Here is a 19,936-nt window from a genome sequence, read left to right as displayed (position 1 = left end):
AAAATGGCAGTCGATTGCTATTCCCCTGTCTCAAAATCATATGAAAGTACTTGCACTTAATTGACTTTGTGGCAACTAGTATACCTACATACATATGGTGAATGAATGCTGGGTCGTGGTGGACTGGTGCTACTGTACTAAAAGATCGTTCAGCAAAAGTGTCAGAATTGGAGCCCCACAGGCCTGTCAGAATTAGCTAATATCAATGCCTCAGGCTTCAAGTCAGACCGCTGCGGAAATGGCTTAGTATGCAGCGAAACTCGGGATTCAAGGTGCTTGCACGATGCCTTTTGTACAGATTTTTAGCAGATATTTGGCGAGCGTCTGACGGTTATATAAATTGTTTGCAAAATTTCTTGCGCTGCGTTGGCTATATTTCCGAGGGCAATTGGGGATTTTCTAGGCGCTCTTTTTAAATAGAAAAAGAACCAGGTTGTTATGAAATCTCATTATTTTCGCCGTGGACTGAGCATGCTGATGATCGGTCATGTACGTCATTTTGTAATGCCGGCAGAACCGTCATCGCTTCATGGCAGAACTATCCTTATTCTATCTATAATGCTGGCAGAATTCTGCCCAGTCATTATTCTGCCAGAACTATAATCCCCATAAGGGCAGAATTTTACTCAGCGTTTGTTTCTGCCCGGACTATCTGTTCTTCCTTGTAGTGCCGGCAGAAACATTATTGTATCGATTCGACACTAATGACGATGAAACGTTATGATACTGTAATACTACCAAAAGCAGCCCCAAAACAGCATAGTTAGTGCGATAAATTACAACTTCATATCTCAACAACCATAGCTTGTCCTGAGATTTCCTTATAATTGTATGCTGTCCATGGTTAGTCTAATGTTTTTCGAAGGTCTCAAAGGGTTTTAGGAAGCGATGATCAGATAATATATCCTCAAAGCTCAACAACTAAAATTACAGTGTATTTTTGATAAAACTTGTCAAATTAGGATTAAATAAAAGTAGATTTTCTTTACCAGCCTTTCAATTCTCTTATTTAGTAGGATTATGTATATTGAGAAGAATGAACTTATGCTTATTGAGATACATTGTTGTATTTACTGTGGTATTTTGGGGTGCGTCATTCGCTTACACGCGTCACTCGCTTACCGACCATGTTATACCTCCCTGTGAGGTAGATCATTAAGAACAATTTAATTCCAAGCCTTATTGAAAATGTCGATTTACTCTACCTTTGGAGCCATTCTGTATGTTACATTTTAGGAATCTGGTAGTTCCTAGGTGGAGCGGCTCACTTGGCCGATTTCAGAGCGGTAGAACCCAGTGAATACTTGATGAGGGAAGATACTTCACTCCTGGGACGATGACTACAGCTTTCATACCGGATATAGCCGTCTTTCATGGACAAGTTGGATTCGCGTTGCCTAAGGCCGGGGTTGAGGATCGAGTTGTACGGTCCTGGTACTTATGGCAACCCTTTCTGATTTGTGGAAAAGTTATCAAAAGTATCATCATTCCAAGCAAACTGAAGGAGAATATATTTTAATGCATGAGATACATAATAAGTTATAAATTCGTGCGGAAAGTATTTGCCGGTTCATTTCACTCAGCCATTCCAGGCAGCCTTCTCTTACCACCACAATAACTGTTTTTTTTTGTTTATCATTGAAATCAGAACAAGTAATTGATTTTATTGAAGATGGTGAAGATGGTGAAGATGGTGAAGATGGTGAAGATGGTAAAAAGAAGGAGGATTTTTGGCTTCACATTCGATGACTCCTCAAATTTCAGCATGTTGAGAGATTGTGATACTGCTTAACGACGATGCAACATAATCTGGGACCGGAATTTATTGCCAAATCTAGGTCTCTTGAAACTTTTACTCCAGACTTCGGGCTGCATAAAGCTCTGCGAAGATCCGTCAATTCTAGCCATCCCTTCAGCATTGACAGCCCAGCCCTACCCTACGAGATTACTCTTTCGCCAGTCATCATGACCAGTCCAGAAAATAGGCTTTTGACTTGGGAGTCAGAGGACACGGACACCTGTTCAGTCCCTTCCGAGAAATCCTCTACGGTACCTTCGGAGACAAGTGACGACCGAGACTTCATCGCTTCAGACACAGAAAGACTCTCATATGCCTCACATCATTCATCGGGTGACTCGTATCCCTTCACTGGTTTCTCGCGTTCTCATGAAGAATTTGGTGTTCAAGTAAGCGTTCGGCGACACATTCCTGATCACACTGCTAATCTAGTCAATATCTCATGATAGGGCGGCAAAATTCCAATCAAAACACTTGCGCGACAGTCAGTCACCCAGGATGGTCAATCGGTCACCAAGTATCTTGTTCTGTGGTACTCGTGGGAGGATGAAGAGGTGTAAAAATTGCATGATACATTGGGAGTCAGAGGCAAAATATTGATTACAGAGCTCATGAGGGAGCACAAACGACATACAAAATTCAATCTTCCGAGCATCCTTTCCCCCGTCAGATGTGTTAAATTAGTTTACGCTATATTTCAGCTACTGATCTCTCAGTGTGTCGGGGATACAAAGTTTATAGATTGCACTATCGAGATCGGAGTGAGTCTCGAACTTGCGGATGATTTCTGATCACTTCGAGCCTCATATCACATTGAGCCCTGTACTGTATAGCGCATCTTCATTTCTCTGAATTCAAGGGAGCACCTGTCTATGCATTTCTGCGTTTTTTAATTCATCGATAGAATGCGTATTTGACTGATATTCAATTGACGAAAAGCCTGATTTTCCAAGGGACTGTGCATTTTGCCAAAATGACATCAACATTGGTTTTGTTGCTTTGTAGTCTTTTTATTGTTCTCTCTTTCTGCCGCTATATCATTTGGACTTCTCACTATTTAAGCATACTCAGAATCATCATTTGAACTGTCACATGGCTCATATCAGACCGCAAGCTATCACTGACTGCAGAGAAAGATGTGATTGATGAGAACAAAAATCAAGCAGAGTCTCCACAGTCGTGACGCTTCGGGGAACACCCTATCAGCTGATCCCTCCATTGTTACACTGGGTGCAATATGCGTGGATGCAGGGGCACCCAGTACACTGACATAGGACGTAGTGGTAACAGCAGCTATGCTCAGGGTTGGCAGGTCAAACGTGGGGATGATCAATGACAAAGGGAGAGCTGCAGTATTCCAAAGCAGCTCTGCAGTTGCGTTAGAATTTCTAGGCGCAGCAATGTCATTCTCGGTACATGCGATGGAAGCCCCACTGGTCATCTCGTTGCTGCATGGAAAAATTCTGATGATAGATAATTTAGACATCGGTGTAATAAAAATGTTGGGGCATTTTGAAGGACACTAACTTAGACTCGACTGTAGACCGGATGGGCATGGTATGACTCTAGGATGTATCAGACGTGTCCGAATCAAGAGAGAAGCTCAATGCAGTTTATGAGCCAATAGGAAAAAATGATTGCTGTATCCAAAGCGTATATTATATGAGTGACCGGACACAATTAATCGAGAATGGGTAGGTGTGTCTTCTCAAGTTTCAGGACAAGGCTCGCTTTTATAATTCCAAACATTTAGTTGGTCTCCGGACTTGAACCCTCAAGTAATTCATCAGTTGAAAGTTTTTCTGAGCTATAAGTGCTAAAATGTTCGAATGAACACAGGAAACTGCGCGATTTTCAGCTACAGTATTTGGTTTCCTAGGATCAATATCTTTCAATTTTGGTAGAAACTACAATTCTATACATCTTGACTGTGACATGAAATTGAGGATGGAGAGTTTTTTTGGTCGTTTTTCGAATTTGGTGAGTTGTCATCGTTGGGCTCGCCAGCTCTTGCGTGAGACAGTTTTTGTTGTCTAATTATTTCAAACTTTTCACCGTTTGCTTTTTGAAGGCCTCTGAAGAGCTGACTTGTGTTATTCACAGCTCCGTCAGTACTAAACCTATGCTCTCTCTGAGGCAGGGCTCATAACACGATAGAAAACCAGCTAAAACCTTTCATTGCTCAGTCTACACTTCGAACAATCAGACCTGACATTGAGGGACGAAACGAGGTGTTTATAGAAAATAACATAGCAAGAACATCATATTGCATTAATACTGAATCTTCAGCATCCACACAGTCTGCTATGTCTTCATGCATCAATTATTGTTTCTCCGATCTTCAAATGACAATACGAAAAACGTTCAGAGAAAAACCATACTCATACCTTTCAATCTCCTTCATCGGCCATGCTCAGATCGATACCAGCCCCTCGACTCATTATTGTGGTCTCGACGAAGGCAAAACAAGAGTGAAGACCGCGTCATCTCGTTTGACCTTCTCCAAAAGGTGAAACTTATAGAAACACAACAGTGCCAGAGAAATAGTAAGAGTTGCCCCAGTAGCGACAGTGGTAACAATGGCCATTACAGACCAATCTCCCCCTTGAGATGCGCAGACGTTGATGATTGTAGTCAATAGCCCAGCAGCGGCGTTCAGCGAAATCGGCCTATTGATTAATCAGTTTCAAATACCTTGGTTGTCGTGCGAGTGGTGCAGTAACTTACGTGAAAAGCCTATTGATCAACCATATGTAATTGCTTCTGAGCTTCGCAAAATGCAAAAGCCATGCGAAAGCTGCAAGACCTCCGAGAAGGAGACAACAGGCAATGGACAGCAATGGAGGATTCTGGATCGTGTGCAACACTGTTCGACCGGCTTTGTTGCCTTGCAAAGCATGTTCTACCTGATCGGAGCTTTGAAGAGAGGTAAAAGTGCCTGGGACGACCAGATAGCCAGCAAGCAGAGCCCAATTGGCCGCACTGACAGTGATGTTGAAGACAAAATCCATTTCCTCCTCTTCTCTAAGCATTCTTGCGTAGGGGGTCTCATTGATGCAGCGAGTGGGAAAGGGGGTGCTTGTGCTGGGGGAGGTACATTCCTCATTTGGGAAGCTGTGTACATGCGCAGGCTTTGCCCATGGGACATGCACCCTTGATTTCGCAGGAATATGCATGACAGGCTTTTTTTCCAAGACGTCTATGACGCCAATGAATTCCCAAATTTCGAAGCGCGGAGAACAACGCAAGCCAGCGAGGCTTTCCAGCATTTATAATAAGTCTAAAGTTTCCTACGATGCGATAAGCCCGCATTATTTTGATGGAAGGGATATTTAAATCGCGCAAATCATTTTTGTGATCTCATGGTAACATATCGATGCAAGATAAATTCACACAGAGGGTCGGATATTTTGAATCATCGTCCATAGAGAGTGATCATACGTACGTTTCAATAGCTACCTGGAGTCATCTTTAGTATCGGTTAAATTTGTCACTCAATCAGGCGGTCCAGTCTCACAAACAGAATAACTGAGGAGATTCTCTTACGATTATTTGTCGCTTGAGTCAACATAAATTCAACCAAGCAAGATTCCACTGCGAAGACACATTCATGCCTGCTCAAAAAGCCTCATAGCAGCTCGACGATCATATTTCACTATACGAAAGCTATAATGCGATATTCTGCAATGGGGCGAACAACTGTGTAAGTCATTTTCCCTTGCTCAGCCTTTTCGAAAGCCCCACCTGCCGCCTTCTCATAGCAACAATTGGTCCTACGAAGAAATAACTGGTATGTTCCAAGCACAGTCCAATAAATGTAGTAGATTCAAAAGATAGATATTTATCGTGTCTTTCAGACTTTTTTCTATCCAAGAATTGTAAAGGGTACTTCCTGGGCGGTCGACACTTGTGGTACAGCATTCCAAATGATGGGATCCGCGGTACACTTACAGATTGACTTTGGCTCAGCTTCGCTAGCCCCCCCCAAATTGATGGTAACCAGTACTAGGGCCGAGCGATGAGGTATGATGTGGCCGAGCGTGCAGCAGACCATAAATGCAACCGAAACTGCCAAGACTTCACATGCTGACAAGTTTAAAAGAAGCAGACAGCACTTTATCTTCTTTCTTTTTCAGACAACCCTCTTTTTGACAACCATCATATTCGACTCCACCAAAATTGCTGTCAACAATGGTGCAACTTGACAAAAAAGATTCTGATGATCGTTCCAATGAAATCATAAGCGATGACAAAACCCGGTGTGATAGTTTGAAAAGCGATATCAGCTCCCCAGAACCTGTAGGCTCCTCGGAGCCTTTGAAAACTCCTCGTACGGAGATGGGGTTTACACGTACAGAGTGTAATCACACAATGTCTCCAGCTGCCTCGAATGAAAGAGAAAAGTCACCGGGACTGTCTCATTTCGGTCAGAATGAACAGGCTTGGTCCGCAAGCCCTCGGTGAGTGCACTTTTGCTCTTTGCGTTGTAGAACCAAAAGTTTCGCAGACCAAGTGTGTCTAACATGACTTTAAGGGCAATGGGACGGGTGCAGAAGCAAAATAACCGGTCGACAAGACGAAAAAAGTCAGTTCGCAAAGCCTTTGTCATTGTTTGGGGGCTTCACCCAATCATAATCATGTGACTGACCCAAGATCTAGATCGATGTCGAGAAAGCGAAAGGAAAGCCGCCAGCACGCTGGTGACAAATAGTTACACCATCGCCAAACAAACCAAAGGCTGGGTGATTTTTGAAGGAAATGCGGGGGAAAGGGGGAGATTGGGGGAGGGGAAGGGGGTCGTCCGGCAAAAAGTCGGGGTTGAAGTTATAACTGCGCACACGAAATATACTTATCTGGATGCAAAAACAGGGCAGTCGAAGAATCATGCAATGCCCCACCAGCATCGGTGCCAAACTGTCGGGGGATACCCTTCTGTCAGAAGAAGCTTGCATTTGATAGATCACATTTCTGTGTACGTAACCTTCCGCCAACCTGCGGCTTCGGTGTATGGGATTGAGGGGTATTCTGAACCTGACTTGGAAGACATCTATCTACATGAATCAATCGACTTTTGCTTTCCAAGCATACGCGCTGTCCACTTAATTGTGTACACAGTACCTAGCTGGTGATACCAACACAAATATTTATGTTGAATATACTGTGCATATCTGCCTGATTCTATTGAAGAGCATGTGAGCTGAACATATTGTCAAGCTGGCTGTATGTGAAATGGCTGCATACACGAAGGTCATTTTGTATTTAGGGCGAAGATATTGTTCAAACCAATCAATCAAGCACTATATCTAGAACTCAATCAGTACATGAGAACAATAGTCAAACGGAGGAATGACCCGCGAAAGGTAGTGCCTAGCTTCCAGGCCTCTAGTCTTAGATCCTAGATGATGATCTAAATGGTACCCGGAGCACAAGGCCAGCTCCTGGGACCAGACTGACGCCTTCTTTCCATTGACATCTTATTTCCAGTACCGTGCCTTGTCATAATTTTTTTTTTAGGTAGCATTGGTGAAATGATACGACTGGCATGCTCTAGAAACGAATGCTGTGAAGCAATGTTCACGATCGGCATTTATTGAAGCGGCATATGGGCTCAAGAATGCTGGCAAATGTATATTAATTCATGAACTATTCTCTATTGAGCTGGTAGATAGTTTTGCAAGCATAGATAAACCAATATTCAGGTCTTTGTACCACGTTCGTCAACCTACAATACACCTCATCAGCCATATCTCGTCCAATACCTCCATTTTTGCCACCGCCATGTCACCCGGTTTATCCTACCATAGCCCTGCATGGAGACAACAATTCTCCAAGCCTGATGCGCTCCAAAAGTACCTCTGCACGTGCACAACGGATATCAACAAGATACATGGAAGACACACGCCCTTGATGCTTGTCGTGAAAGCGTGTGATCACGCAGCTGTCGATCTCCTGTTGAAGTATGATGATCTTCGTGCTTCTCGATGCAATGCTTACGGTCAGACTGCGTTGTCGAGGGCCACCACGCAGGGCAGTGTGTCAATCGTACGACAGCTGCTCCGCCGCAAAGATATTGAGTTCTACAGTCAAGATCAAAAAGTCCAGCAGCCACTCCTGGTGGCTTTGGAATACCAACAGTATGAGATTTTGGAAATCCTCTTGCGGGATCATCGGGCCAAGATCAATCAGAAGAATCACCGCGGCCAAACCCTCCTGCATCTCGCCGTGATCTACGGAGACCTTCGCGATGTTGCAAGACTTGCAAAAGAGAAGCTGATTGATGTCGATTGTCCCGATCATCTGGGGGAGACGCCCCTCATGTTGGCTGCGAAGCTCCATGCCTGCGATCAGCCCAACAATGTCAAGATGCACAAGTGTCTGCTCTCGAGGTCCAAATTTAGGGTCGATCGAGATGAAGGGGTTCATCTGTCCTTTCGCATGCCACGAAGACTTTCAATACAGAGCTGATCCAGTTACTCGGCTTCCTCGGTCGGATTCAAGACATGGGGCAGCGATGAAATTACTTTACTGGCCGAAGCAGGGGCCAGCAGGCTAATGCGACCGTCAAAACTCGGTTCCCTTCAACCCGCGTGCCACGATGCAAGTCACATCCCTGCTCCAAACATGTGCGAAGGGCAATCATGCGATAGAGGTTCAGGTCAGGCAGGCCATGACGCATTAGAAATCGAGAATGTTCATGAGATGTAACTTTCATCCCAACTATCAGGTCTCTAATCTAAGCGCATTCAAAGAACATGTTATGAGCAGTATATGTACACGAGCTCGCTATGGATCTCAATGGTAGAGAGAGACAAGTTTCTAGAGCTAGTTTGTAAGTCCGGTCAAGGATGAAGTTCCGTGGCTCCTGGTCCAGGATGTTACATCGACAGTGGGTCTTGCGCCACATGGAATTCTAGAAAGTGATCGACAAGTTCCAGAGCCACATACTGGCATCTGATTGGCCAGACATGGTGGGGTACTGTGATTCATAATGGGCGCCACGGATTCTCCGCAACAAAAGCAATGCCTTGGCAGCTGCCTTAGCAATCAAGATTGCTCTAAAAAACCTAGACGGGTCCGTGGTAACATGGCCGGTAAGTTTGATTTGCAGGAGCAGGGCCCGCAGATCAGCCAAAGTCTTGCCGGGGTACTTACCAGGGTACTTGCAAAGGTACTCGTGAACCCTCGGTTTTTACCCTGCCACGTGCGTCGATTGCACAAAGATGAGCAAGAGAATATTTTGCTATGTTCGTATTCATTGATTGACCTCTGATCGAGAATTGTCAATGGCCAAGGCAATCGTCCTGAGTGGGGTAAATTTCTACGATGAGTTGGAGAGTGGGACGGCGAGATCGAAATGATCGGCCGGCACCTTAAACCTTATTTGGCACGTGGGTTGCGTCGATCGAAACCAGCTGGTCCAAGAGCGGCTCCGTTCCACACCGGAGACCAATTGGGCAATGGCCACGATACCGTGAAATTTTGAGAGGCAGGATGTAGTCAGCGATAGAGAGCAGTACTGTAATACGTGGGAAAGTACCGACTAAATACCGACTAAGATGTCAGATTTCTTTACAATGTTGGGATCCGGACGGGTATCATTGATGCGTTCGCCCGCTCCTTCCCCCTCGACATAGCGATCTTCTGATCAGGCCGCATTCACAGCTCTTAGTCGGTCGTGAATTTTTTTCTTTTAGCCACGAAGTTCTTGACTCTGGCTAAGTTCGTAGCCTGGGATGCATAGGCAACGCTAGATACCCGCACTGCGCCTAGGGGAGGATGCCTGAAATTCTAACGTTTCTCTAATAAAGTCGGCTGGCCCTATCACTGCCATTCAGAATCTTAAAACTCTTTTGCAACGGATCGCAGCAAGCATGTCGCGCACAGATCGTTCTTGCGCAGCCGCTCTCCTTCACTCCCGGTCTCAAGGTCCAGTCATTTCGAGCATCCTGCTCGATACTACCCATTGAGATCTCACTTTCTGATGAAAACAAGGAAAACGTGCGCTGCTAAGGCTCTATGAGCAATTCGCGACTATAACTGCAATGGTACTCAATATTGATGCAGATGGCCAATGCGTTTCGCCCTCTTTGAATGCTGTATTGTAATACATCTGTCGCAAGTTGCAATGCAACGCAATTTCATTGCCACGGCGATCGTATCCATGGAATCCATTTTATCAATACTGGTACTCAGTCGCCGATGTAACCCATCGCAAGCAATGAACAGTCTACATGATCGGTTTGATGGAACCAAGGGGCGGTTCCCCCTGGCAACATGAGGCCGACCATAGATCCATGGGAGGTGCGTCTACTGGCCGAAGAGTCTCAAGAAACTTTTCCAATGCCCCCCAAAATCGGTGGCCGTCCCCATGAATCTGCGCAGGGGGTTTCTATGAAGAGACGTAACCGACTTGACATAAAAGGAGCGAGATTTCCGGCCCAGAAAAAATCAGGACTTTCCTCCTCACACTCCCGTGTGTCATGGTTTCCATCTCTTGTCTGCAGGCTTGAGGGTCTCCATGGCCACGGTTCCGCAGTACAAGCTCTGCGTCATCAAACATGCTTCGCAGGACGGGCTCTGCGTTACCAACTGTTCCTCGCAGGACGGGCTCTGCGATACCAACTGTTCCCCGCAGGACGGGCTCAACGTTACCAAACATGCTTCGCAGGATAGGTCTGCGTTATCAATACGCCTCGCAGGAGGGCGCTGCGAGAACAAGTCCACCCCGCAGGATAGGTCTGCGTCATCAATATGCCTCGCAGGAGGGCGCTGCGAGAACAAGTCCACCCCGCAGGATAGGTCTGCGTCATCAATACGCCTCGCAGGAGGGCGCTGCGAGAACAAATCTACCCCGCAGGATAGGTCTGCGTTATCAATACGCCTCGCAGGAGGGCGCTGCGAGAACAAGTCCACCCCGCAGGATAGGTCTGCGTTATCAATAAGCCTCGCAGGGGGGTGCTGCGAGAACAAGCAACTCTAGCCAAGTGCAGGCACCTCTACGTGGTGCTAGGGACCAGTATTCAATTCTCGCTCTGCAATTGAAGAAGCCAAGACCTGCACCTCCATCAATATTTCACTTTTGTAGGCCCGGGCCACGGGCGAAGAGACTGACAGCAGGGCCATGAGAGCGCATTCCGGGGCGTGTTTTCACTCCAAGATAGCATTGTATAGAGAATGTATAAACCAGAATTTTGCTGTTCCAGATTTCGCCGTGCATAGTAGTACCATGTCCAGAATCTGATCTCATCAGATGTACACACACGTAGAGGATGTATACACACACGTGCAGGCTGGTTGGCTCGGTCAAAGACCATCAGACTTGGGCAAGAACGCATGATACACGTCTGTCTCAGAGGTCAGGAAACCCAAGATGACTGTTGAGGTTGGCTTTAGTGGTGACGGGAAGATGCGGTGATCAATAGTCCAAGGTGGCAACCAGCCTGCTTTGGTGAACAGTTGCCCAGCTCTGGTAAACATTTCAGCTTATTTTCGTAAACAGTCGAGCCTGTCATGGTGATATTTGACAGAGCATTCGTGAAATGTTGAATGAGCGTGCTTAAACAGTTGATCCAGTGTTGGTAAACAGTTGAGCCTGTTTTCATCAACAGTTGACTGAGCGTGCGTAAACAGTTGATTGACCATTCGTAAACAGTTGAGCCTGGTCTGGTAAACAGTTGAGCCTGTTTTCATCAACAGTTGACTGAGTGTGCGTAAACAGTTGATTGACCATTCGTAAACAGTTGAGCCTGGTCTGGTAAACAGTTGAATCTGAAATGAGCGCGCGTAAACAGTTGAGCCTTTTTTCATCAAAAGTTGACTGAGCGTCCATGATCAGTTGAATGATCATTCGTAAACAGTTGAGCCTACTCTGATAAACAGTTGAATCTGTTTTCATCAGCAGTTGACTGAGCGTGCGTAAACAGTCGACCGGCATTCTTAAACAGTTGATCGGCTTTCTCAACAGTTGAGCATACTCGAAAACCAGTGACCACCTTGGAACGGTGACCAGCTTGGAAGGACAGTGGCCAGCCTAGAAAACAGTGACCAGCACTGAAAACAATTTGTCGATGGTGACAGGGTCAACGCGTCGATGAGTAGACTGTCAATGCTGAGTCTGGACGCGTTGTTGTCAAACGGAGTGAGTCGCTCAGGCGGTGTGTCACCCCTCGCGCACACTTCGTCCAACTTGGGAAAGACCCCACCCACATCACTGTATTTTTCTCAGGCCAACACCCGTTGTCAAGTCCTTCTAGACAGGAATTAGAGTCGCAGCATAGGGCCGGCAGTTGTGTACCAAAAAGAAAGCTATGTTATTTCATTAAATTGGGAGGCCCTACACCAAGAATCCCGTTGGCTAAAGCTTCTCGATATATATATATATAGAGCCGCACGTCTCCCAAAGAATAAACAACATGTTCCACCTGTGGACTATACACGCTATGACATCGAACTCGCATGCGTGACTTGAATCTCTCTAATGGCCACATAAAAATATGACCAATAAAGTCTACACCGGTCTCTTCTAAGTACGACTGTGATACATCATGAAACAAATCGGATTTAAGTTAATTCAAAGTCAACCACGTATGATACAAACATGCAGCTAATGCTCAGCAACTCCGCCGGCCACAATGGTAGGTTCCATATTAAATGAGATGTCGCGCGTGAGCCCTAAATCCGATAAAATGACACCGTACACGTACGTTGTATATATCTACATTGTGAGCTTCCCCTTGCCCCACCCCGAGACAAGGCTATCGTATTACGAACATAGAAAAGCATGATCTACTGCACGTGTCTCATTAATGGCAGTCATCGGTCCACGGGAAGATTCTGGAGTCGGATCAGGGCAACGATGCAGGCGGTTGAAAAAGCATCGAGCAGGAAGCAAATTGAGTCCTGCATCCAACATCCTCCAGTCTGTCCCGTTTGACGGGCAGCCTGGTCCCGGGTCTGAGTTTGCGCTCTTCTTGATAAGGTGAGAGCACCTGGAAAACTACGAAAGAGCCTCACAGTCACTTTTCGTCAGTCAGCAGCTCACGCGGAACATAAGATGCGCCTAAGTAGGCAAGTCAAGGCCTTGTGGAGATCATGCGTTGCAATCAGCTACACAGCTACGCAAAACTGCTCGTCTGATGAGACACATGACTGTGCGTTAGCTGAGATATGTGATTAATGAGGTGGCCGGAGAAGCGTCCTGTCATGACGCATCACCCGCGATCAGCACGATGGCATTCTTTAGATCAAAGTCAGCAGAGCCTGCTGTGTTTGGAAAGAGAGCAAACAAGCGCGCTGGGGAGAGCCTGGAGTCGCAAACATGACTTTCATGCAGCCATGCAGGAATGTACGCGACGGCGCAGATGTCACAGGGACTCGACAGGACGATGCAACGTAGGGAGACACCGAGCTTGCATCTCACACCACACCACCGTGGCGCAACTCCCACTGTTGTACTTGGATGACAAGCAACCGAGCTAGATGTCCAGCGCCAGTACGCAAGACCCCTTCTTTGTTCTGCCATGGCAGTTCGACGGGTAGCCCTACATGTCATGACTGTCTCTTCATAGATTCCCACTCCCATCAGACTGAATTTCTGGGTGAAATTGATATCACCAAGTACAGAATTCTCTGAATTTTTCGATTCGCCAATAAAATGGGCATAGATTTTTGGAAGCTCAAATCGACTTCTCTTCAGCAGTATCGGGGCGTAGCCATATGTCACGTGATGGGATGACAGGGGGTGTTGGGAAGGAGACCCTGGTGGCATTCGGGCCAGCAACCAACAAGAATCACGAGAGATCCATTCCATTTGGACGGCTCGAGCACGACCGTAATTTGAGGTATACTGCGAGAGACGGCGCAAATTTACAACAACTTGCATGAGATCTCCCAGACCTCGGAACAATGGATATGATCAAGAGAAGGCTTTCTGCAGTGCTTGAAATTGAAAGACTGTATGCAAGCTTGTCGGCTGAGGTCACCGGCGGTCGCGCTTCGTAATTGGCTCGGTCATTTGAGCCAGAGTTGCCGAGCTTGTAGACTGCACTGCATGGCTGGGCAGATGTGGCTTCATGTCACCCACATTTGGACACAATCGCTCCACCGACAGAACATCAAGTACCAGCGGGCGCGATATCATATGTGCCGTTTGGTAGTTAAGTCCAATCAACCCGTGAAAAGAGCCAGTCCATCGACATTCTCATCGAATGAGGTGATTCCCTTTGTTGAACCTCTACTCAATTTTCGAATTTCGTCTTGTCCCGATCGCGTGCCTGTGTTCAAGCATGAGCGAAGTGTCCGCTAGCATACCATTGCTGACACCGAGTAGATGACAGGCTGGAATGCACATATGCTCTATTACTGCTGAGTGTCCAAGGAGATCGGTCGCGCAGCCGATGGACAGGTTGGCAAGAATAATATATTCGCCGGCTGAGCTACTTGTCAAGCAAGGATGCAGCGCGGTGTCGGCGCTCGCACGTTCATGGCTGAAAACCAGCCCGGTGTCTCCAAAGCCAGGAATGGTTGGCAACGGCGTGCCTTTCCACCAGTGCTTGACAAGGGAGGCTATCGATCCAACGCGACGGCAAAGGCGGTGAGGTCGTCCCAGACGCGGGGTGCAGTATTGTTTACGCGACGTCCTGCGGAGTCGCTCCGCACATGACAGTGGTCTTTGAAATAAGTCAGAGGATATCGGATATCCTTACATACATACTGTACAAAACATAGGACGAGTAGATGACAGGCAGGGATCCACATTGACTCAACTCTAGCAGACGGTCTGTGGAGATCGGTGGAATTCGGTTGCGCAAGTGGACAGGTTGGCAAAAATAATAACATTCACCGGCTGAGCTGCTCGTCGAGCAAGAACGTCGAACGGTGTCAGCGCTCGCCCGTCATGGATGGAAACACAGCGTCGCATCTCCAAAGCGAGAACGGTTGGCATTGGCGTGCCCGTCCACCGGTGCTTGGCGAAGGGAGGCTGCTGTTGATCCCTCCCACGCGACGGCAAAGGCGGTGAGATCATCCCAGACACGGGGGCCGCATTGTTTACGCGACGTTCCGCGGAGTTGGTCCGCACATGACACTGGCCTTTGCAATAAGTCAGTCGATATCAGATCGAGAGGATCTCCTCACAGCTCTTCATACTCGACTTGAATTGATACTCGGCTCGTTCTGGTGGCTTCCAGCTGACAATACAGCCCATGTATTGGTGGCTCTGCCGGTCTCAAGTTTGAGTCAGTCAATGCTCGCTCTAGTCGACTCTTGAAGATCGGTTCCGATCTCTCTCTCTCATAAGTGATATCACAGCTGTAGCCGACTGAAACGACCATGGAGCATACCTCGAGCAGACGTATCTGATTTCCTCTCGGCTCCCGGCCGACTTCCACGAACCCCTCCCACGAGCCCATCCCCACATGTCAATGCCCACGAGCTCACTCCCACAAGCCGATTTCCACATATCAGTACCCACGAGCCCTCTCCCACAAGACCAATGCCCACATATCAGCCCACATATCAATGCTCACAAGCCAACTCCCACAAGCCCACTCCCACAAGCCCACTCCCACGAGCCCACTCCCAAGCCCACTCCCAAGCTCACTCCCACAAGCTCACTCCCACAAGGCCGACCGAGTCCAGCCATTCCACTGACCTAAGCCAGACTTCCGTGGCGGTCAATCCTTCGTGAACATGTTGCTCAGCATGCCCTTTCGTTTGAGAAACCGGCAACGCGTACTTCCACATGAACTGCATATCGGAACAAGGTAGTCGAACGCCTGCGGCGGTGATGGCGTGCTTTGGGTTTCGCACGGAGGCACATTCTGCTGGGCACAACTTAGCAAATACATCCGAAAAGGAAATCTTGACTCACGTTTTCCGATGATTGATCAGTGTCTTGACGGGCGATCGAAAATTGGATGACGGTGCAGTATTCAAATTGAATAAACTCATTTTGGCACTGCCCAATCACCAGGTGACCTTTTGGAAAGTCTGGCAAAAGCGCCAATGCTCAACATTTGGGCTTAAAGGCAGACGATGTTTGTATCCTCGCCCCAGATCCCCGCCTCAATCTGCACGATGAGGGCTGCTCATTTTGGGGAGCGGGAATACCAAAGGCTCCAGGAGCGTATGGGATATGATTTGGTCGCCCTTAATCATCCGGTCACCCGTCTGTACTGTACTGTGAGGGTGGTCTTATAATTGGCGTCTCGGCTGAAAGGATCAAGTTGTCGGGATTGGCGAGGGACACTCGGTGTCGGAATTTGACGTTGAGGCGCCAGGTGAATTGCCATTCCTCCGCGGTCGATCTTATGCTTTCAAGCGCGCGTGCCAATGTCGAGACGACATACCCGTCACACGGTATGCTCAACTGAGGGGCCCACCTTCTCGCCATAATGGGTTGGCCGCACTACCGGGATCATCTGGGAGATTGCCGGAACGAGCGTCCTGTAGTCACGCCCATCTCCGAGTTGTCCACCATACCTCTTTGTCCATAGCGGAGTGTGTTTGTAGACTTGTCTGGCACACTGATTCATTGTCACCCCTCGCGAAATATTGGCGGCGTGTGCCTTGATACAAGATGTGCTGGAAGGTGGTAGTCTATCGCAACCTGTAGCCTTGATCATTCACCCAAGGTGTGCCTGGAGGCATGTCCTACTGGGTACGGGATTAGTGACTGGACCAGGAAACGACTTCTGACTCACCTTTCTAGGCACCGGGCTGACAGCTGAACCATCTTGGTCGTATTGACCTGAGGTAGTTGAGGATGAATTGGGCTGGTCGCAAGTCTGGTGTCCAGCGCAGTCTTCAATGGCATTAGGCTGGCCGGGACAGCTGCACAAGACAAATTGCTCGTGCTGTCATAATGGAAGAATCTCAGAGAGTCGAAGTTCAGTTGGGCTTGGTGGCCAGGCTCATAGGTGTCATACATGCGAGATGTGGAGATGCGGTTGAGACTTGTGACCCTGGTCCTAGCTGATGTACACGAGTGATGGCGAAACATCAATGGGCAACGGAGCTGGATGACTTCGTCCATCGGGAGGTGTATGGTCTGTATCAGTCAGTAACGAGCACCGGCACCAAAGACCAAAGGCGAGGAAATTATCTTGGGCAGGGGCCTGTTAAAACAGAGGACGCCCTTCCGCAAATGATGCAATGCTCAAGCTGCGGGCTCGCAGACACAAGTCGTCCATCCCTTTCGCGGCGGTGACGAGCGCTGTATCAACGAATTTGCCCACAACCGACTCTGGTACGCCACGGAAAATGGTTCGAATGATGTTTTTGCTCAATGGTAGCACCCGGTCGTGAATGGCAACATGTGCACGGTGGATAAAGATGTTCGATGCGCTGTGGAGGCAGAAAATGGCAAGCTACCAATGGAGACGTCTGGCGCAGTTGTCAGAGGCAGGATGGACGCAATGCTCGGGTAATTGTGACGCAAAGCATTTCGTCTCAGGAGTTGACCAAGGGTCGCTTCTCACTTGTCGTATGACTGTAGGGGGTTGGCGCTGTCGCTGGTCCTGCAGAAACAGGATGAACGATATGTCTGCGATCCGCTGTTGCAAGACAGTCGCATGTCTCTCCGAAAGGTCACTTTCGTCGAAAGCGATGACTCTATCCTCTGGTGACAATGGCTTCCATCAGATTCGACAGGGGTAGAGGAAAGTGTAGAAAGCGACCGCAGAAAGCGACAAGCCCTGTAGCAGATCTCAATGTTCCATGGCCATCTTGTTGGACTGGTCCATGGCGATCGACGTCTGTCCCCAAAAAGCCAAATCTGTGCATCACCGGATAGCCCTCCGGTATCCTTCTTCATCATACCCTCCATAGGCGCGGAAGCGGGACTCATCTTGGAAGGGTCCCTCGATACCCAAGCTGATCAGACTGAGGTTTGATCACCTCAGTAGGTACAGTATCGCGTGTTGTCGATCGGTATGTTAGTTGCATGGCTGATTCAGCTTTCCAACGATGTGAAGTAGAAGCTGGTGTTCTCAGTCGGCATCAGTGGATAAGGCGAAAGACTGGAGTGATCAGGCAATTGAGATCACATTGACCGTCGAGACAGTCTCCAAAGGAATACACATCGCTTCATGTTTAGGGTGGCACGATGCAAGACACGCGCGAGGCTCGTTGAACGTCATGCTTCCAGCGTCTTGACTAGTGGCCCTGCAAGGTGGTTAGCATGTGTCTGATAATGAGGGCTCACTCACGGTCTTGTTATCTAGTCTCACCCTGCACCTACGACGGACTACACTACCAAGCAAGACGTGAAAGAGTCGTCTTGCAGAGACAAGTCCCAACTCCAAACCGACCCAACGCATCTTCCGTCTTGTAGTACATGAGGTCGGTTGGGTCCGTCTGTCCTCCAGCCAAGATCATGGCAGACGATGAATGGGTGGTGATGGGGCAGAAGCACTGAGCAGGCGTACTTATTTCAACAAACGTTCAGCCGCACCAGACCGGTGGCCGCGATGGCGTGCACAAGTAGCCATGCTTGACACACTATCAGAACATCGACCCATTCAAGATAACGGCGACATGTGCATGGGAAGGGGTCTACGTGGCGGTGCTCAGAACTCACCGGCCTGGCTGATGATCGCCGAAGGCACTGTTTGACAAGCACATGTCAGCAGTAGAACCAAAGTCCGGGCTCATGACTCACATCAAGAGCTTGAGGCTCAGGCGCGACTCGGTCATCAATGTTGTTGGCAGGTAGATGTACAACCTTTGGAGTGCTGACCTGGATCCGTCCTATTGACTTAATCTGGCTGGTCATCATATTGGTTGTTTCAGCACCGTCCGATGGTATGGGCTGACAGGGAACTTACCTGCAGAATGCCTCACTTGCACTCTTGTGGTCAACAAGCTAGTCAGAAGTCACATTGTTAGCTCAACTCGACAAGGCACATGGATACAGCACTCACCGAAGATTTGTCGCCAGTCAAGATCCATGGTCTGACCGGCACGAAGACGGATTCAGTGGATTGAACCACCCAGTGGGTAGAGAGAGGCAAGTGACTTGGTATGTAGCTTGAGTGGCCACCGTGGGTATCAGTAACAGCAGAGGCTTGGGGTCAAAGAGAAGACTTATAATCTGCTGCAGGAAGGCATGTTCATTTCAGCTCGAAGGAATCCTTCAGATGCATTAAGGAAGATAATTGTTTCGACAGAGAACCGACGGGGGAGGCCATATTTATAGGTCTGTTGTCTGGTCTTGTTACCGCTTGCTTTGTACTGCCACGGTAAAGTCTTTTCTGTCTATCAATTTCTGGGGGCCATTGTTTTCGGGGGCATCGAAGTTGCCTGTGCAAAATCAGGCCTGTTGAACTTCGACTTACTTGAGGTGACGGGCTATGCAAAAGTCAACAGGCAGATGAAAAGTGAATGGTCATGGTCAGGGTGAATCATGCCTTCAAGTCAATTTCTGGAATTTCGAAATAATAATAAATTATTAAATTTTTTTTTTTTCATGTTGTCTGTCTGAAGCGCGTTGATCAACGCTCAACCTTGTCTCAACGACCGTACTTTCAACACTTGAAAACGGTGGGCAGCGATCATCGCTCGACTGCGACAGCATGCACCTTTATCACCATCATCTGAAGTTCAGCATTGGCTGTTGATTCAAAACAGAGGCCGACGATCATGCTCTGTTCTGAGTAAGTCGCCTCACTTGTTGATGATCGAATTTTCAGGGTCTAAGCCATCGCCCACTCAAAAGATTTCCACTGTGTGTACTGCAGCCATGCTGCATTGATTGTAGTGCTACGGCTCTTATTTTGACCCGCCCGGGACAACACACATCGATGATTGAGACCATAAGTCGGACTTCGGCCAATGCTAGCCAGAAAGCCTTTGGTGTTGGAATTCCAGATCTACTGAGCTGAACGGTCAAGGCGCGCTCAATGGCCGCAATTATAAATCTGGTATTGGCTATGCTGTGTCTCTAGCGTGGAAATTATATCAATTTTTAGACTTTGGCTATCACACGATTTACTGGTACAGGCATGGCCGATTGAAAACCAGAGTCTTTTCGAATCAAGGCAAGATAGAATAGACACAGCCAATCTGAATCCAAAAAAAAGCTACGGACGCACATATCTCCTAGGTGCATTCACAAGCTTTCAGAAGTACATGGTCTCT

At 47.8% G+C, this 19,936-nt stretch overlaps 11 protein-coding genes across 11 annotated transcripts; 4 read left to right on the top strand and 7 right to left on the bottom strand.

The window, feature by feature from the left end:
• Nucleotides 1-1,965: 1,965 nt before the first annotated feature.
• Nucleotides 1,966-2,358, top strand: N7483_002597 (uncharacterized protein; the record flags this gene model as incomplete). Its single annotated transcript, XM_057086034.1, has 2 exons — nt 1,966-2,187; nt 2,248-2,358. The coding sequence occupies 2 exons, from the start codon at nt 1,966-1,968 to the stop codon at nt 2,356-2,358; spliced, it is 333 nt and encodes a 110-aa protein (XP_056952183.1).
• Nucleotides 2,359-4,238: 1,880 nt separating this feature from the next.
• On the bottom strand, nt 4,239-4,830 carry N7483_002596 (uncharacterized protein; the record flags this gene model as incomplete). The annotated part of the gene is made up of 2 exons (XM_057086033.1): nt 4,239-4,467; nt 4,526-4,830. The coding sequence occupies 2 exons, from the start codon at nt 4,828-4,830 to the stop codon at nt 4,239-4,241; spliced, it is 534 nt and encodes a 177-aa protein (XP_056952182.1).
• Nucleotides 4,831-6,143: 1,313 nt separating this feature from the next.
• On the bottom strand, nt 6,144-6,407 carry N7483_002595 (uncharacterized protein; the record flags this gene model as incomplete). Its single annotated transcript, XM_057086032.1, has 1 exon — nt 6,144-6,407. The coding sequence occupies one exon, from the start codon at nt 6,405-6,407 to the stop codon at nt 6,144-6,146; it is 264 nt and encodes an 87-aa protein (XP_056952181.1).
• Nucleotides 6,408-7,576: 1,169 nt separating this feature from the next.
• On the top strand, nt 7,577-8,263 carry N7483_002594 (ankyrin repeat domain-containing protein; the record flags this gene model as incomplete). The annotated part of the gene is made up of 1 exon (XM_057086031.1): nt 7,577-8,263. The coding sequence occupies one exon, from the start codon at nt 7,577-7,579 to the stop codon at nt 8,261-8,263; it is 687 nt and encodes a 228-aa protein (XP_056952180.1).
• A 1,924-nt stretch (nt 8,264-10,187) lies between these two features.
• Nucleotides 10,188-10,457, bottom strand: N7483_002593 (uncharacterized protein; the record flags this gene model as incomplete). The annotated part of the gene is made up of 1 exon (XM_057086030.1): nt 10,188-10,457. The coding sequence occupies one exon, from the start codon at nt 10,455-10,457 to the stop codon at nt 10,188-10,190; it is 270 nt and encodes an 89-aa protein (XP_056952179.1).
• A 2,541-nt stretch (nt 10,458-12,998) lies between these two features.
• Nucleotides 12,999-13,679, bottom strand: N7483_002592 (uncharacterized protein; the record flags this gene model as incomplete). Its single annotated transcript, XM_057086029.1, has 1 exon — nt 12,999-13,679. The coding sequence occupies one exon, from the start codon at nt 13,677-13,679 to the stop codon at nt 12,999-13,001; it is 681 nt and encodes a 226-aa protein (XP_056952178.1).
• A 570-nt stretch (nt 13,680-14,249) lies between these two features.
• On the top strand, nt 14,250-14,459 carry N7483_002591 (uncharacterized protein; the record flags this gene model as incomplete). The annotated part of the gene is made up of 1 exon (XM_057086028.1): nt 14,250-14,459. The coding sequence occupies one exon, from the start codon at nt 14,250-14,252 to the stop codon at nt 14,457-14,459; it is 210 nt and encodes a 69-aa protein (XP_056952177.1).
• Nucleotides 14,460-14,564: 105 nt separating this feature from the next.
• Nucleotides 14,565-15,002, bottom strand: N7483_002590 (uncharacterized protein; the record flags this gene model as incomplete). The annotated part of the gene is made up of 2 exons (XM_057086027.1): nt 14,565-14,887; nt 14,945-15,002. 2 exons carry the CDS (start codon nt 15,000-15,002, stop codon nt 14,565-14,567), a joined length of 381 nt encoding a protein of 126 aa, XP_056952176.1.
• A 1,147-nt stretch (nt 15,003-16,149) lies between these two features.
• Nucleotides 16,150-16,727, bottom strand: N7483_002589 (uncharacterized protein; the record flags this gene model as incomplete). The annotated part of the gene is made up of 2 exons (XM_057086026.1): nt 16,150-16,396; nt 16,501-16,727. The coding sequence occupies 2 exons, from the start codon at nt 16,725-16,727 to the stop codon at nt 16,150-16,152; spliced, it is 474 nt and encodes a 157-aa protein (XP_056952175.1).
• A 385-nt stretch (nt 16,728-17,112) lies between these two features.
• N7483_002588 (uncharacterized protein) lies at nt 17,113-17,424 on the top strand (the record flags this gene model as incomplete). The annotated part of the gene is made up of 2 exons (XM_057086025.1): nt 17,113-17,222; nt 17,295-17,424. The coding sequence occupies 2 exons, from the start codon at nt 17,113-17,115 to the stop codon at nt 17,422-17,424; spliced, it is 240 nt and encodes a 79-aa protein (XP_056952174.1).
• Nucleotides 17,425-18,049: 625 nt separating this feature from the next.
• On the bottom strand, nt 18,050-18,748 carry N7483_002587 (uncharacterized protein; the record flags this gene model as incomplete). Its single annotated transcript, XM_057086024.1, has 4 exons — nt 18,050-18,211; nt 18,240-18,404; nt 18,459-18,547; nt 18,721-18,748. 4 exons carry the CDS (start codon nt 18,746-18,748, stop codon nt 18,050-18,052), a joined length of 444 nt encoding a protein of 147 aa, XP_056952173.1.
• Nucleotides 18,749-19,936: the final 1,188 nt, after the last annotated feature.

This window comes from Penicillium malachiteum (genome assembly GCF_028827825.1).
Source record: "Penicillium malachiteum strain IBT 17515 chromosome Unknown utg000001l:1.0-8184562.0:1.0-8186909.0, whole genome shotgun sequence".
In the NCBI taxonomy this organism is placed as follows: Eukaryota; Fungi; Ascomycota; class Eurotiomycetes; order Eurotiales; family Aspergillaceae; genus Penicillium; species Penicillium malachiteum.
This window is presented reverse-complemented; position numbering and strand designations above follow the sequence as displayed.